The 16,137-nt window shown below is 36.4% G+C and overlaps 1 protein-coding gene across 2 annotated transcripts in view; it reads right to left on the bottom strand.

Moving 5' to 3' along the window:
• Nucleotides 1–16,137, bottom strand: part of SLF1 (SMC5-SMC6 complex localization factor 1) — a 103,256-nt gene that overhangs the window by 47,422 nt on the left and 39,697 nt on the right. Inside the window, exons 6-10 of one of the 2 annotated variants that reach the window (XM_066273822.1) lie at nucleotides 9,849–9,992; nucleotides 3,542–3,631; nucleotides 2,591–2,734; nucleotides 1,638–1,760; nucleotides 489–542 (exon numbers count right to left, since the gene is read on the bottom strand). In XM_066273822.1, coding sequence (XP_066129919.1) covers nucleotides 489–542; nucleotides 1,638–1,760; nucleotides 2,591–2,734; nucleotides 3,542–3,631; nucleotides 9,849–9,992 — 555 coding nt within the window. Of the gene's footprint in view, nucleotides 1–488; nucleotides 543–1,637; nucleotides 1,761–2,590; nucleotides 2,735–3,541; nucleotides 3,689–9,848; nucleotides 9,993–16,137 lie in introns of both variants that reach the window. The other variant, XM_066273823.1, reaches the window with a different exon arrangement.

Raw genomic sequence — 16,137 nt, 5'->3', positions numbered from 1 at the left:
TTTGCATGAAGTTAAAACTTGCTATATTGTAAGAGTTCCATGAAATATATTCCCCTTGCTCAAAATATTTTCAACAATAAAAGTAACTACTCCAGTCAAGAATAAAAAATACTCTAAGAAACTACATGGATAAAAAAATCATTAAAAAATATATAAAGAAAATAGATTTGTAAATATTATTAAAAATTCAATGTAGAAGTAGTAATTATAAAAGCTATAAAACATGAGAACAGGGATATAAAACTCACCTATGATGAGCACAAGGTAACTTTTTAATTTGTTATTAAGTTTTTACTACCACATAAAATTTTTTGGCGCTTTGACAGAACAGTAGTTTAGTTCTGATTTCTAATTAGAGAAACTACATTTATAATTTAATAGGAAGCTTTGTTGTGCAGATGACACATTCATTTACATCAAACAACTAAAAAACAAACCACAAAGCTTTCTTTCTGAAGCGCTGGTACCACCTACTCCATGCCCCTTACCTCCACATTGTATACTGGTTGTTTATCTATTCTGACGCAGCTGTACCTGATAGCCTACAAAACAGCAATCATACCATTAAAATTAAAACATTTCTTGATAAAAAAATAAACACATTTCAGCTTACAAACTTTGGCCAAACTTACAAAACAGATTTAGGAAGATATTAATATCTATAATAGATTTGATACTTATATTTGCTCAGGCTAGGAATGCTTATCATTGGGTAATGGCATTCTGACCAGTATGAACAGTCTCTATTTTCTCCTACTAAATTAAAACAACTTAAAAGGTAAAGTAATATTTACTTTGAAGACCTAGAGTGGTCCACTGTCCTTAGTATTTTAATAATTAGGAATATAAATAGGGAGAACATTTTATATAAGGTTACACAGAAGACATAAATATCAATATGTACATCTGTTCTTTTAAAATATCTACAAATGTATATTTGTTTAAAATATTAAACTAGAAAAATATCTGCAACAACAAAGAGATAATATTCTGATTATATAAAAAGCTAAAAATTTACAAAATCATAATTTTTCTTGAACCCATCAGACAGCAGAGGCCTTAATACAATTAACAGAATTGAAATACTAAGATGACAAGAGCCTCTAAGGACAGAGGACATGAGCCCTGATCTGAGACAGAGCACTGTAGAAAGGGGAGGCCTTCATTAAAGAGGTAAGAGAATTTCAGCTAAAATTTTCCACCACTAGCGGAAGGTCAAGTGAGGGCTGCATGAGAGAACAGAACCCCTGGGAATCAAAGACCAGAGGGCAACTCGCACTCAATGGCAGGATCTTCTCCATGGAGCTCTCCAAGTGCTCATGCAAAACAAAGGAGACAAGATGGGAGTCTAAAGAAACCCTCCCTCCAGCTGACGGACTGGGCAAAGTGAAGGGCAGTTGCTGTGGGAAAGGCAGCAAACCATGTTACACATTTATGTAATCATGGAGGTATAAATAGCAGAGAATTCAGCGTATTTACTAAATGGCCAAATACACTACTGTTTATAACAAATTAAACAACTAATAAGCAGGTTATGTTAACACATATTAAGCATAATGAATCATTTATTATTATATTTTGGTTACAGTAGAGAAGAACAGGAAACTGTACAAAATCTTTAGTATGCCAAAAACTACCTGAGCTCTATATATATGCTTCCTTAAGGCATTTTTCATTTCAATAATATCCACATCAGTCCTGATATCCTTGTTTTTTGATTCTTTGGCAGGATCAGCAAAAACAGAAATCCTTATTTCTTTCTGAATACATAGAAAAGTACTTTAGACAGTGCACAATTGTGTCACATGGATGATTAGTATCAGAATGGACAATACAATAAACATTCAGGCAGTGTTAACCACAGCAAAGATCCTTATATTATATTATTTATATAAAGACTATACAATGAAATAGAAACTTTTAAAAAAGCAAACATTTTAATTTAGAAAGTTTTACCTGATATTTACATAATGTATTTTTTACGGTATCTTTTATGTTAACCTGTCTCAAATCTTCTTAAACCTCTTTTGTTTTTTTGTTGCCATGTTCACACAAAACGATTCATTATTTCTTTACCTTTATCATTCTCTGAAGATACTCCTGAATATATGTATATAAACATGCTATGGTTTAAATTTAAAATATATACTCTAAAAAAATTAACTCAAGTATCCCATTTAAAAGACAACAGAAAGATAAAAAATAAACTTTAGACCAGAATACATTAGACAAACTACATAGTCATGTAGTCTTCAAGTAGTTTTCACTTGAAGAATTTTAGCCTCTTTTTTTCAGAAATGTTTGGTTTTCTTTTTTGTTACATTCAGGCAAAATAAAATATATTTGAATATCCTGATTATTAACTCAAATTTGTGTACACACATGTAAAAATACTTTGTGAGCCAAAGTTAATCATAACATAAATTACATATATCATACCAGATTAACTCTGCAGGTTGTTTTTTCATAAAATGTGCAGGTTATATTTAACACAGCAAGCAATCACATAAATCTGACTATGTCTAGATTATATTATACTAGGGAAGAGCTACAAAATAAAACCTGGTCAGCTTAGCTTGCAGAGTTTTACCTGATTTCTGTATGTGTGCTCTCCTGAGATACTTTTACTTTTGTCCTGTTCAACAGTCTTCCAGGTATCTCTTTCTTTTTCTTTTTTGCCTTTTTTCCTCAAAGCACAACTCCTTTGAATGTCTTCATTCTCTTTCTTAATTTCCTTTGACATATATTTAGACCACAATTAAACAAATCTCAACATTAATGATGTTATAAAATCCAAATAAATTTAAGATGAGTTTGAATTATAACAGTATAATACATTTAAAAAAATAATAGTTACATACAACAGGCAAGCTCATCCCTTGTTGGAGGGGGTATCCCGTAAGAATATTTTGAAAAACAGTTGGGTAGTACCTACTACAGTTGAACATGCACAGTCCTTATGGACCAGCATAGGAATTCTGCACCTAGGAATACATCCTAAGCTAGAGAAACTCTTGAACATGCACCACGAGTCACATAAGAAAATGTTCACACTGTTCATAATTACAAAAACCAATCAAACACAGACCAATGAAGAAAAATCCAAAACTTATTAAGACTAAAACAGAAGATAAAACTGTGAAACATTAGGAAATCTTAGAGATTACCAAAAAGCAAGTCACAGAAGACTATTTAAATACTGTGAATTAAAAACAGTTCATTAACAGGCAAAACTAAATACAGCTATTGCTGGTAAAACTAAAATAAAAAACAAAAATAAAACAAATTCGAAGACAGAGATTACCTTTGAGTAAGAAGAAAAGGGATGCAGTGTGGAAATAATACACAAACAGGGTTTTAAAAAACTAGGAACTCTTTTTCTTAACTTTGTTGGTAGGTACACAGCACTAATTTTTGCATTCTTTTAAAAATGGTACACAAATGCTTTATAAACATTTTTTTGTAAATATAATTAATTTCAAGAATGACATATTTAGTAAATTAAGATCTGTAAAATATAAATTTTTAATTTAGATCTTACCTGATTTCTGTATTTGTGCCTTCCTAAGGCATTTTTCATTTTCATAAATTTCAGATCTTTACTGGACTCTCTAAATTTTTCTTTTTTGTGCTGTCCAGTGAAAACAGAACTTACATTAACATCTTCATCATAATTTTGCTTTTTTTCCTGCATATTTATAAAAATATTTTAGTTAGACTGTGGATTAACCATAAACACAACCAAAGCAAATTGCAACAGAAAAAAACCCACAAAAAGGTAGGTTTTGTAAAACATCCATATGAGATTAAACACAGTAAAGAGCTTTGTGAATTATATTATATTGTAGTTATACTAAGATGAAGCAGAAGTAGCCTGGCCAGGCAGTGGTGCAGTGGATAGAGCGTTGGACTGGGATGCGGAGAAACCAGGTTGGAAACTCTGAGGTTGTTGGCTTGAGTGCGGGTTCATCAGGCTTGAGCTCAGGATCATCCGACTTGAGTGTGGGCTCACCAGCTTGGGTGCAGGGTCACTGGAAAGAGTGTGGGATCATAGACATGACCCCATGGTGGCTGGCTTGAGCCCAAAGGTTGCTGGCTTGAAGACCAAGGTCGCTGGCTTGAGCAAGAGGTCGCTCACTCTGCTGCAGCCCTGCCACCCCCCCCTTCAAGGCACATATGAGAAAGCATTTAATGAATAATTAAGGAAACTAAGGAGTTGCAACAAAGAATTGATGTTTCTCATCTCTTCCTGTCTGTCCTTCTCTCTGTCTCTAACACGTGTGCAAGATGAAGCAGAAGTAAAGATTTTAGTTCACAAAGGCTTATTTTGTGTTTACATATACATTTACAAATATTGATCGACTTATGACCTATGCAACTTACGACCATTCAATTTTACAATCACAATCGCTACCCACGACTGCTCTGCATCTGGCAGCGCAAGCGTTGCCCAGCTGGGCGTACGACAGTGCGGACCAGCTTCCAGCAGCACTACCATCTCTGTGTGCACCATTTCAACTGTTATCCCAGACTCGGTATAGCAATTTGTGTTTTGTGTCTTGGATATTTTTCATCAAACCCCTCCCAAGATGTCTACTAAGAGGAAACTGTCTTTGCAAATATTAAACCAGTTGTACTGGAAATGCAGTGTTTTACTTAAACCTGACAAATGTAAAAATAAGAAACAAAATGGTGTAGAGATGATACAAATGGCATAAAATGAACAAAGAAAATTATGATATATAACAATGAAAGAAAATTATGATAAAATATGACTTAAAGATTTTTAAAACATCATTTCACAGTACTGTACATATAATATAGCCTACTCAACTTAGGACCAAATCGTGTTACGGCCGGTCTGTTGGAACCAATCGTGGTCATAAGTTGAGCACTAGCTATAATTAGGTACTTTAATTTTATTAACTTAATATTTCTGACAACCTGTTTTTTGGTTTTTTTTTTTTGTATTTTTCTGAAGGTGGAAACAGGGAGGCAGTCAGACAGACTCCCGCATGTGCCCGACCGGGATCCCCCCCCCCCCCCCCCCGGCATGCCCACCAGGGGGCGATGCTCTGCCCCTCTGGGGCATCGCTCTGTTGCGACCAGAGCCACTCTAGCGCCTGAGGCAAAGGCCATAGAGCCATCCTTAGTGCCCAGGCCATCTTTGCTCCAATGGAGCCTTGGCTGCAGGAGGGGAAGAAAGAGACAGAGAGGAAGGAAAGGGGGAGGGGTGGAGAAGCAGATGGGCGCTTCTCCTGTGTGCCCTGGCCAGGAATCGAACCCAGGACTTCCGCACACCAGGCTGATGCTCTACCACTGAGCCAAACGGCCAGGGCCACAATCTTTTTTTAATTTGCCATATGATTAGTCAAAAGAGAATAAAGACACCTTTATTATTTTACTTTTCCAAATTTTGTAAAAATAATTTAAGCTGTAGATCAAATAGAATCTTGACATTATTAGGCGTATCAAATGAAACATCTCTGAAAATCATTTTACAGGCCATAGGTATAACATTAAACAAAGTAAGGTATATATTCCACACACTACATAGTTTATTAACTTTAAGAATTTTGTGCCTGACCAGGTAGTTGCCCAGTAGATATAGCATTGGCCCGGGATGCAGAGGGCCCAGATTTGAAACCCCAAGGTCGCCAGCTTGAGCTCATCTGGCTTCAGTGAAGGTTCATCAGCCTGAGCGTGGAGTTGTTGGTTTGAGCGTGGGATTACAGACATGACCCTATGCTGGCTTGAATCCCAAGGTTACTGGCTTGAGCAAGTGGTCACTGGCTCAGTTGGAGCCCCTGGGTCAAGGCACATATGAGAAAAAAATCAATGAACAGTTAAGGTGCCACAACAAAGAACTGATGCTTCTTTATCTCCCTTCCTGTCTGTCTATCCCTATCTTTCACTCTTTCTGTCGTTCTCTCTAAAAAAGAATTAAACAGATTTTTTTTAGATTTTATTTATTGATAGAGAAAGAAAGAGAGAGGAAGAGGGGGCAGAAGCCAGAAGCATCAACTCATAGTAACTGCTTCCTGTATGTGCCTTGACCAGGCAAGCCCAGGGTATCACACCAGCGACCTCAGGATTCCAGGTTGACATCTTATCCACGGCACCACTACAGATCAGGCAGAAATTCATTTTCAAAAGTAGAAATTTCTATGTGTCCTGAAAGGAAGTAGAAGTATATATGGATATAGTTTAAGAAGTTCTATGTCTTTCATAAAATCGTCTTTTGATTCTTTTTATCCATGTTAAATAAAAAACTAAATTTATTTAAATAACTCCATCATTCCTTTCTAAATTAAAAAAAATTTAAACTGTGGTCTATAAAAATATTTCAACAAACATATCAACTCAAAAAGCCCATGTAGGTATTAATAGAAAGTAGTAGTCTTCTAAGTCACATAAATATCCACTATTCTTTGGAAAAGCCAGAAAAAACTGCAAAAATATTTTAAGCTCCTAGAAAGTTTTAGCTAATCTCTCTATATATGAATTCTTAATGTACTGTTCAGTTTATGAAGTTCCAAATTATTCCTAGAATTCTCTGTAAAACTTTTAATAGGTGCAGTAAAAACAAAATTTATTTTTAATTTTTTTCTATTCATATTTAAAGCCTTTTTAGTTTAGACTAAGTAATATTAATTACTAGGATAATGATTTAGTAAATCAACTAAAGAGTCTCTTCTATAAAGCAGAGCATAAAATTAAACTAATCATGCTTTTGGGTTGCTGCTGTACTTTAAAGACTTGTACTCAGAAAACTAAAAAACATTAATAAAAGAAATTAAGGAAGATACAAACAAGTGGAAGCATATACCGTGTTCATGGTTAGGAAGAATAAACATCATTAAAAATGTCTATATTACCCATAGTAATCAATAAATTCAATGCAATACCAATTAAAATACCAATGACATACTTCAAAGATATAGAACATATATTCCAAAAATTTATACAGAACCAAAAAAGAACACGAATAGCCTAAGCAATCTTGAAAAAGAATAATAAAGTGTGAGGTATCATACTTCCGGATATCAAGTTATACTAAAAGGCCATTGTACTCAAAACAGCTTGGTACTGGCATAAGAACAGGCACATAGATCAATGGATCAGAACAGAGAACTCAGAAATAAACCCACACCTTTATGGACAATTGATATTTGACAAAGGAGGTAAGAGCATAAAATGGAGTAAAGACAGTCTCTTTAACAAATGGTGTTGGTAAAACTGGAGAGCTACCTGCATAAAAATGAAACTAGATCACCAACTTACACCATTCACAAAAATAAACAAAATGGATAAAAGACTAAATGTAAGTCGTGAAACCATAAGCATCTTAGAAGAAAACATAGGCCATAAACTCACCGACATCTCTCGCAGCAATATATTTGCTGATTTATCTCCACGGGCAAGTGAAATAAAAGGATAAACAAATGGGACTATTTCAAACTAAAAAGCTTTTGCACAGCTAAAGACAATATGAACAGAATAAAAAGACAAACCACACAATAGAACATATTCAACAATAAGTCTGATAGGGATTAATAACCAAAACTTATAAAGAACTTGTAAAACTCAACACCAGGAAGACAAACAATCCAGTAAAAAAATGGGCAAAAGAAATGAATAGACACTTCTCCAAAGAGGACATACAGATGGCCAATAGACAGATGAAAAAATGTTCAACATCACTAATCATTAGAGTAATACAAATTAAAACCATAATGAGATATCACCTCACACCTGTCAGAATGGTGCTCATTAACAAACAACACATGATAGGTGCTGGCGAGGATGTGGAGAAAGGGGAATCCTCCTGCACTGCTGGTGGGAATGCAGACTGGTGCAGCCACCATAGAAAACAGTATGGAGATTCCTCAAAAAATTAAAAATGGATCTGCCTTTTGACCCAGCCATCCCACTTTTAGGAATATATCCCAAGAACACCATATCACCGATTGAAAAAAAGTAATGCACCCTCATGTTTATGGCAGCATTGTTCACAATAGCGAAGATCTGGAAACAGCCCAAGTGTCCATCAGTGGACGAGTGGATTAAAAAGCTGTGGTACATATATGCTATGGAATACTATGGGGCCATGAAAAAGAAGGAAATATTACCTTTTGAAACAACATGGATGGACCTGGAAACTATTATGTTAAGTGAAATAAGCCAGGCAGAGAAAAAAAAATATCATATGACCTCACTCATTTGAGGAACCCAAGGAACAATGAGAACTGAGGAATGGAATTGAGACAGAGGAGGGATCAAAGGGAACAGAGGAATAGAGGACAGAGAAAAAGGGGATGATAGGATGGGATAAACCTGAAGAGAAGGGGGGAAGGAGCTGTACGGAGGGGGGCAAGGGAGATGTTGAGGGAATAAGGGGAGGGGAATGCATTCGGGGCAACCCTAAAATCTATGTAAACACAATTAATTAAATTAAAAAATCCATTCAGATTAACTATAAAAAAAACCTATTACTTGAGAGCCATATATATTTGTGCTATCTAAGGTACATTTTATTGCTCCAAGTTTAAAGTCCTTCCTGATTCTTGTTTTCCTAATTATTTATTTATACAGAGACAGAGAGAGTCAGAGAGAGGGATAGATAGGGACAGACAGACAGGAATGGAGAAAGATGAGAAGCATCAATCATTAGTTTTTTATTGCGACACCTTAGTTCAGGGGTCGAGAACCTATGGCTAGTGAGCCAGATGAGGCTCTTTTGATGGCTGCATCTGGCTCACAGACAAATCTTTAATAAAAAAAAATAACATTAAAATTATAAAACATTCTCATGTATTACAATCCATTCATTTCCTACCACTCATGTTCATGGTGCGGGTGGCTGAAACCAATCACAGCTGTCCTCAGGGACAACACCAAATTTTCATTGTATAATGCGTAACATACACGGGTCATTGTATGGCTCTCACGGAATTACATTTTAAAATATGTGGCGTTCATGGCTCTCTCAGCCAAAAAGGTCCCCTACCCCTGCCTTAGTTGTTCATTGATTGCTTTCTCATATGTGCCTTGACCGTGGGGCTATAGCAGACTGAGTAACCCCTTGCTCAAGCCAGAAACCTTGGGTCCAAGCTGGTGAGTTTGCTCAAACCAGATGAGCCTACACTAAAGCTGGTGACCTCGAGGTCTCGAACCTGGGTCCTTTGCATCCCAGTCTGACGCTCTATCCACTGCTCCACTGCCTGGTCAGGCTCTTGTTTTCCATTTTAATGAAAATAGAATTCATTTGTGTTCTTTTAAAAATTTTGTTCTATATGCCACAGAAATATACTTGAATTTAGACCATAAATATAGATATTGCTGATAAATAAAAGCTGTTTATGAGACATGTTATATTAAACATACAAAGGAGTTCTAAGTAATTAATTACCATGTGCTAAGAGTACACTATGTATTAGAAACAATGCTTCTACATGCATATATGCATTACTTCAATAAGAATCGCAAAACACAGACATAGGGCACCTGACAAGTGGTGGCACAGTGGGTAAAGTATTGACTTGCAACACTGAAGGTCACCAGTTTGAGACACTGAGCTTGCCTGGTAAAGGCACAAATGGGAGTTGATGCTTCCTGCTCCTCCCCCCTTCTCTCTCTCTCTCCACTCTCTAAAATAAATAAATAAAACCTAAAACAGAGACATAGGGCAATATTCTATATGCTTAAATCAAAAACTTGAAGACACAGTTGGGTTCAAATACCAGCTTTGTGACTAAAAAATCCAGGTGATTTATATTGTATATTGCCTCTCAAACAATTCCGTAAGAACAAGATATGCACATATGGTTTAGTCAATCAAGTTTTACCTGGTTTCTACATTTGGTCTCTCTGAAGGCATCTTTTATTTCAAGAAAACCCATATCTTTACTCAAATCTTTGTTTTTTTCTTGATCGCTATGTTTAGTCCAAACAGAACTGGTTTGGGAATCTTCATCATTTTGAATTTCTTTCTGTATGTATGTAAAAACAGTTTAGGCAATCAATTAAGTATATCTTCAATATAATAGTACTTTTTATGGTATTTAACTTTATCTATAATTGCAAAATAGTTTGGTAGCCAAACAGATAAAATGCATTCTCTCACATTAAAGATTATTAAGCCCTAGTAAATTCTGTCAGGAGAAAAATAATCATAACAAAAATTCTGAAAAATAAAGCAATTTCTGTGTATATCAAGAAAAGCTAATGGCTCATTGATCTAGTAACAATCAATCCTTTTTATAAATAATCAACAAAACTTTTTTATCTAGTCCCTATAAACATTAAAGTTACAGTTTACATCAAAATTTTTCAATCATATATTACTTCTCACATTGTTTTGAATTCAGTTTTTTATCAAGACATCTCAAGTATACCATACATAGAGAGGAAAAAAGACTGAGCTCAATTTACAGCTTTGATTTTATTTGAATAGCAATAAATAACTAGCTTCATCTAACTATACTTGTTATATTTCTCTTACAAAGAAATCTAAACTGATTCATAAACCACCTAACAATCATTTAAAATACTTGCATATATAAGTTTAGAAGAATAAACTTTAGTCTACCAACTCCCAAAATGTACTTATAAAAGGGTATTTATTCAGAGATTCACTGCCTGTACATGAAAAGACTAGAAAATCACTGCCCTCCTAGGGAACAATCACAATGTAAGACAAAATGTGGTAGGGCCCATGGTGTGAGCTCTGGCTCCTCTCTACTTGCACTAAGCTTCCTATGTGGCTATAAGGGACATTTAGCAGGCTATAGTTTTGCAAACAGAACAATCCCTGAGAGTAGCTGATTAAATTTCTTCAGTTATTCAGAAAAGTGAAATTGAAAACAAAGAAAAAAAATGAAGACATTTCTTCCTCTTCCTAGCATCAATGAAAGTACTCTGAATATACAAACAATGATTTCTATTGTGAACAACCTGAAGTGAGATAAAATGTCTGGATTTAAATTTCATACAACAGAAGGCCCAAATCATCAAGAAATGTCTAAAATATAGAATTAATCACATATAGATCCCAGTTACCCAAAATATATAACCATTATCATTAGCAATTAGGCAAGAATATGCTGTCTAATCCTTAATATATTTAGTTACGCATCCATTTCAGATGTCACATCATGTGAATTAGGATGCATGCTGCAAGTATTCTATATAAATTAATTAAAAATCATAACCTGATAAACTATTGCATTTGGAAGAGAAGACTTTTAAAATAATCTATTTTCTCAAAAGCTAAATAAATGATCAACATTTTTTCTTCAAGCCAATACTTTCTCCAGTTGGCTACCTTATGAAATATATAGAAATTATTTTATTTACCTGTAAATATTCATTCCTTATTTCCTAGTCTATAAATATTTCCTTTGTTCCAAATATATACTTCTAGTACGCTGTTTAAGTATACTAATGTATCTATATGATCCAGGAAGAAGGGCCATGTCTAGACTATTTTACATAGTGCAATGCCTATGTTCCAAATAGATGACCAAAAGCCTACTTATTCAGTAAATTATTGTTATCTGTGAGTAGGGCAGCACAGTGTGGCACTGACTGTTGGCCTGGTTTCTGATTCGGATGTTTGACTTGGTTTCCTGTTTTGGACTAGCTTTAATTGTGCTCTGGTCTCCAGGTCTTACTGTACCTTATTTGCTATGGCATTTGCCACACAATTTGAGTGAATTCATGAGACTGGATGGAGAGGCAAGATGGTCAGATAGAGAACAAGACTCTTTTGAGTGCTCTATATAGTCCTTAACTAGTATTTATTACCCAATTCTTAAATGCTATCTTTAAACCCTATGATTAACTTCTAGTTTATAGTACCTTTTTCACAGCATTATATATTTTTAACTACCTAAAAAGATACTAGGTGAATATCAAGGAAACCTAATAGTACCCAAATTGAAAGAAGGGAAATTTGAGTAGAGAAGCCTTAAGATGTATTGAAGGAGTGGCCTTAAATATACTTAGCATAGTGATTACATAGTAATCCCTCAACAAATATTAGTCCAGCGTAATAGTGGCAATAATTCTCTCAACAATCAAAGTAAGGGAAGTACTTAGCTTTTACATACAAAGGAAGAAATTCAGTCACAGGATGAATAACTTTCCTATAGTCATGAAACCAGTAAATTATAAACTAGTCACAAACTTGTTCATCTGGCTCAAAAAGTGTAATTTTTTTGTTATTACTACTACATTTCAATAAGACTTCCTGTGGTTCATTTTATTTTACTTCTTAAGCAGATAGCTGAAAGAATTTTAAGTATTCCTAGGTATGCTCTCCTTTTTGTGAAGCTTTCTTTGGGTCAAATGAGACACTTTAGTAATTTGTTCCTCTGAGTTTCTGTACCATGCACACTATTTTACCAATACACAATATGCACTGAACTCTAATTAACAGTTTCTACATTCTGTTTTCACCTCTCATTTAGTAAGTACCTTGAAGTCTGACATGTGGTCGTATTCATTTTCCCTAGTACATAGTATACTGCTTGGAATAGCAAAAGTCTTCAATATTTATCTATAAACCTTAATTGAGCCTGACTGGGAGGTGGCACAGTGGATAGAGTCAAACTGGGATGTAGAGGACCAAAGTTCGAGACCCCGAGGTGGCCAGTTTGAGCGCGGGCTCATCTGGTTTGAGCAAAGCTCTCCAGCTTGGACCCAAGGTCGCTGGCTCGAGCAAGGGGTTACTCAGTCTGCTGAAGGCCCACACTCAAGGCATATATGAGAGAGCACTCAATGAATAACTAAGGTGTTGCAAGGAAAAACTGAAAATTGATGCTTCTCATCTTTGTTCCTGCCTGTCTGTCCCTCTCTCTGGCTCTCTCTTTGTCTTTGTAAAAAAAACCCTTAATTGAACAGATTCCTAATTCTGTTAGCAGCTTTCCAAAAAGTATAAGTAGGTTCAACAACAGTTTGTTTTAACATTTTTTCTCTTTTGGACAGAGACAGAGTCAGGAAAAGGGACAGATAGACATGAAGGGAGAGAGATGAGAAGCATCAATTCTTCATTGTTGCACCTTAGTTGTTGATTGCTTTTCTCATATGTGCCTTGACCGGGGGTTTACAGCAGAGCGAGTGACCCCTTGCTGAAGTCAGCAACCTTGGGCTCAAGCCAGCGACCTTGGGGTCATGTTTATGATCCCTTGATCAAGCTAGCGATCCTATGCTCAAGCTGGTGAGCCTCTGCTCAAGCCAGATGAGCCTTTGCTCAAACTGGCAACCTTGGGGTTTAGAACCTGGGTTCTCTGCATCCTAGTCCGACGCTCTATTCACTGTACCACTGACTGGTCAAGCTAACATTTAATTAAGTGAGAGGCAGGGAGGCAGAGACAGACTGCTGCATGTGCCTTGACTGGGATCCACCCTGCAAGCCTCCTATCGGGTGATGCTCTGCTCATCTGGGGCACTACTCCATTGCTTGCCAACTGAGCCATGTTAGCGCCTGAGCAAGGCCATGGAGCCATCCTCAGCGCCCAGAGGCAACTTGCTCAAACTGTTTGAGTCATGGCTGCAGGAAGGGGAGAGAAAAAGAGAGGCAAGAGGAGATGGAAGGAGAGATAAAGAGAGGGAGAGATGAAGAGAGAGAAAGAAGGGTGGAGAAGCAGACAGTCACTTCTCCTATGTGCCATGACTGAAGACTGAACCCAGGACTTCCACATGCCAGGCTGATGCTCTACCACTGAGCTAACCAGTCATGGACTTAACAATTTTTTAATTATTACTTTTAACTCTTATAGTACACTTCTGAATCCATCCAATGAATAATGTAAATACATTCTATGCCAAAGTTGTAGAAGAAAAGCAAGACATCAAAATGAAGTTAACTTTATTTTCTTCTTGGAAGTGATCACAAAATGCCTTTCTTATTTGGACTGAAAGGTTATGAGCTCCCAGCTGTCTAAGGCTTGTAAAATAATGTATTCTAAAAACAAATATAAGTTAGAGATTATCTGCTATTTTTAGTTGACATATGATTGCTTACCTCCAGTATGTCAGCAGCAGAATCTGAATGTTTTCAGAATACTGTTAAGAGATTGTGGATAAAACATACTATATAATATACTTTAATAATTTTTCTCCATGGAAAAAGGAAAATTCTGTGTAGTTAAGAATGGCTTTCATTCTGCTGACAATTAAATCTACCTTTAAACTGTTCACATAGGTAAATCAGGATGCTTTTGGCTACAATAGAAAAACCAACTCAATAACTTAAACATGGAAATGTACTACCTCGCAGAATGGCAATGTGGTCTAGCCCTCAGGTTTTAGGGTTTCTTAATCCGGCAATTCAAATATCTCAACAGGGGTCCAGTTCTGTCTCTACACTTCTCTGTCTACAGAGTGGCTTCATCCTAAGGCTACTTCTCATAGTCAAAGAACGGCTGCTAGTGGTAACTTAGGTTACAATCTTCTATCTTCACATTTGGCAGGAGCCAGGTGGCCAGTGACTCTCTTTGCAGAATAAACTCAGAAACTCTTATATACCTCTTTTCATGTGCCTTCAACTAAGGTTAAATTTCCAATCTACAATACTGCTAATCAGTAGGGAAAGGTAATTTTAGAATAACATATTACATCTACTCTTGGAAAACTGAAAGTTTTCCAAAATTTCTCTATTAACCTAACAAACATAAATGGAGAATGCTTATGCCAGGCTTTATGCAAGATGATTCAGGTAAAACTATGAAAAAGACAGATCTCATCCTTGCTGACATGGTGCTTTTGCTTTAGATGGAGAAAAAGACATTAACCTAGTAATCAGCAAACTAATTAATTATAATAGCAAAATCATGCTATAAGAACATATTATAGGTGAACCTAACTTACTACGGTGATCGAGAGAATTCCTGGAAGAGGCAACATTTCACCAGAACCTGAATAATGAGAACAAGGACTGAGAGAGTAGTAGGGAGAACCTTGCCAGGCAGAGAATACAGCTTTTGAGAAGACAGCGAGGTAGAAAATAGCTTAACCTATTAAGAAACTGGGAGAAGGCAGTTTGTTCTAGTAGAGCAGGTGTAAAAAAAAATGGAGCAATATACAGTTGAAAAGGTAGAAGTAACAGGAATTCTATAGGAGTTTGTAAGCCATATTAGAGGTTTAGAACTTTATCCTAAGGCAATTGGAAGCCATTGGAGGGTTTTACATAGAACAGTGAAAGGATCAGAATTGTTTTAGAAAAAACTTAGCTGTTACTTCTGAATAAAGTAGCATGGACTAGAGAAAGAAAAGGTAAGAGTAACTAGAAAATTAGCAAGAGCATTAAAGTACAGTAATAGGAAGACTAATTAGGAGTTTATTCCATGAGCACAGGTAAAGAGAATAAAGTCGATATGTTAGTATAAAAGGAGAAAAGTGATTTAATTGAAGAGGTATTTGAAATAAAGTCAACAGGACTTGGTAATGACAGTTGACGAATAAGTGAAAGGAAGGTTTCCAGGGTAATTTCCAGGTCTCCAATATAAATTATTAGATAAAATCTTATGCTATCTATTGAGATGGGAAACACCAAAGAAGGAATCAGTTTTTTCTAGAAGATCAAGATTCAGTTTTCAGATGTACTGAGGTTTCTCTTCTACCTTGAGTGACCATTCTTTAAAAGTCTTCTTTGGTTGGCCCTGGCCGGTTGGCTCAGTGGTAGAGCGTCGGCCTGGCGTGCGGAAGTCCCGGGTTCGATTCCCAGCCAGGGCACACAGGAGAAGCGCCCATCTGCTTCTCCACCCCTCCCCATCTCCTTCCTCTCTGTCTCTCTCTTCCCCTCCCGCAGCCAAGGCTCCATTGGATCAAAAGATGGCCCGGGCACTGGGGATGGCTCCTTGGCCTCTGCCCCAAGCGCTAGAGTAGCTCTGGTCACGACAGAGCGACACCCCGGATGGGCAGAGCACCGTCCCCTGGTGGGCGTGCCGGGTGGATCCCGGTCGGGCGCATGCAGGAGTCTGTCTGACTGTCTCTCCCCGTTTCCAGCTTCAGAAAAATACAAAAAAAAAAAAAAAAAAAAAAAGTCTTCTTTGGTTAATTTCAGAGTGCTTTTTCAAGGGTTATTCCCATTTGAACTACTTAAGAAGTGGCATTTGCATGAAGTAGGAAGAA

Source organism: Saccopteryx bilineata, chromosome 4 (genome assembly GCF_036850765.1).
Source record: "Saccopteryx bilineata isolate mSacBil1 chromosome 4, mSacBil1_pri_phased_curated, whole genome shotgun sequence".
NCBI lineage: Eukaryota > Metazoa > Chordata > Mammalia > Chiroptera > Emballonuridae > Saccopteryx > Saccopteryx bilineata.
Note: the sequence above shows the minus strand (reverse complement) of the source record. Positions and strands in the feature narration are given on the sequence as shown.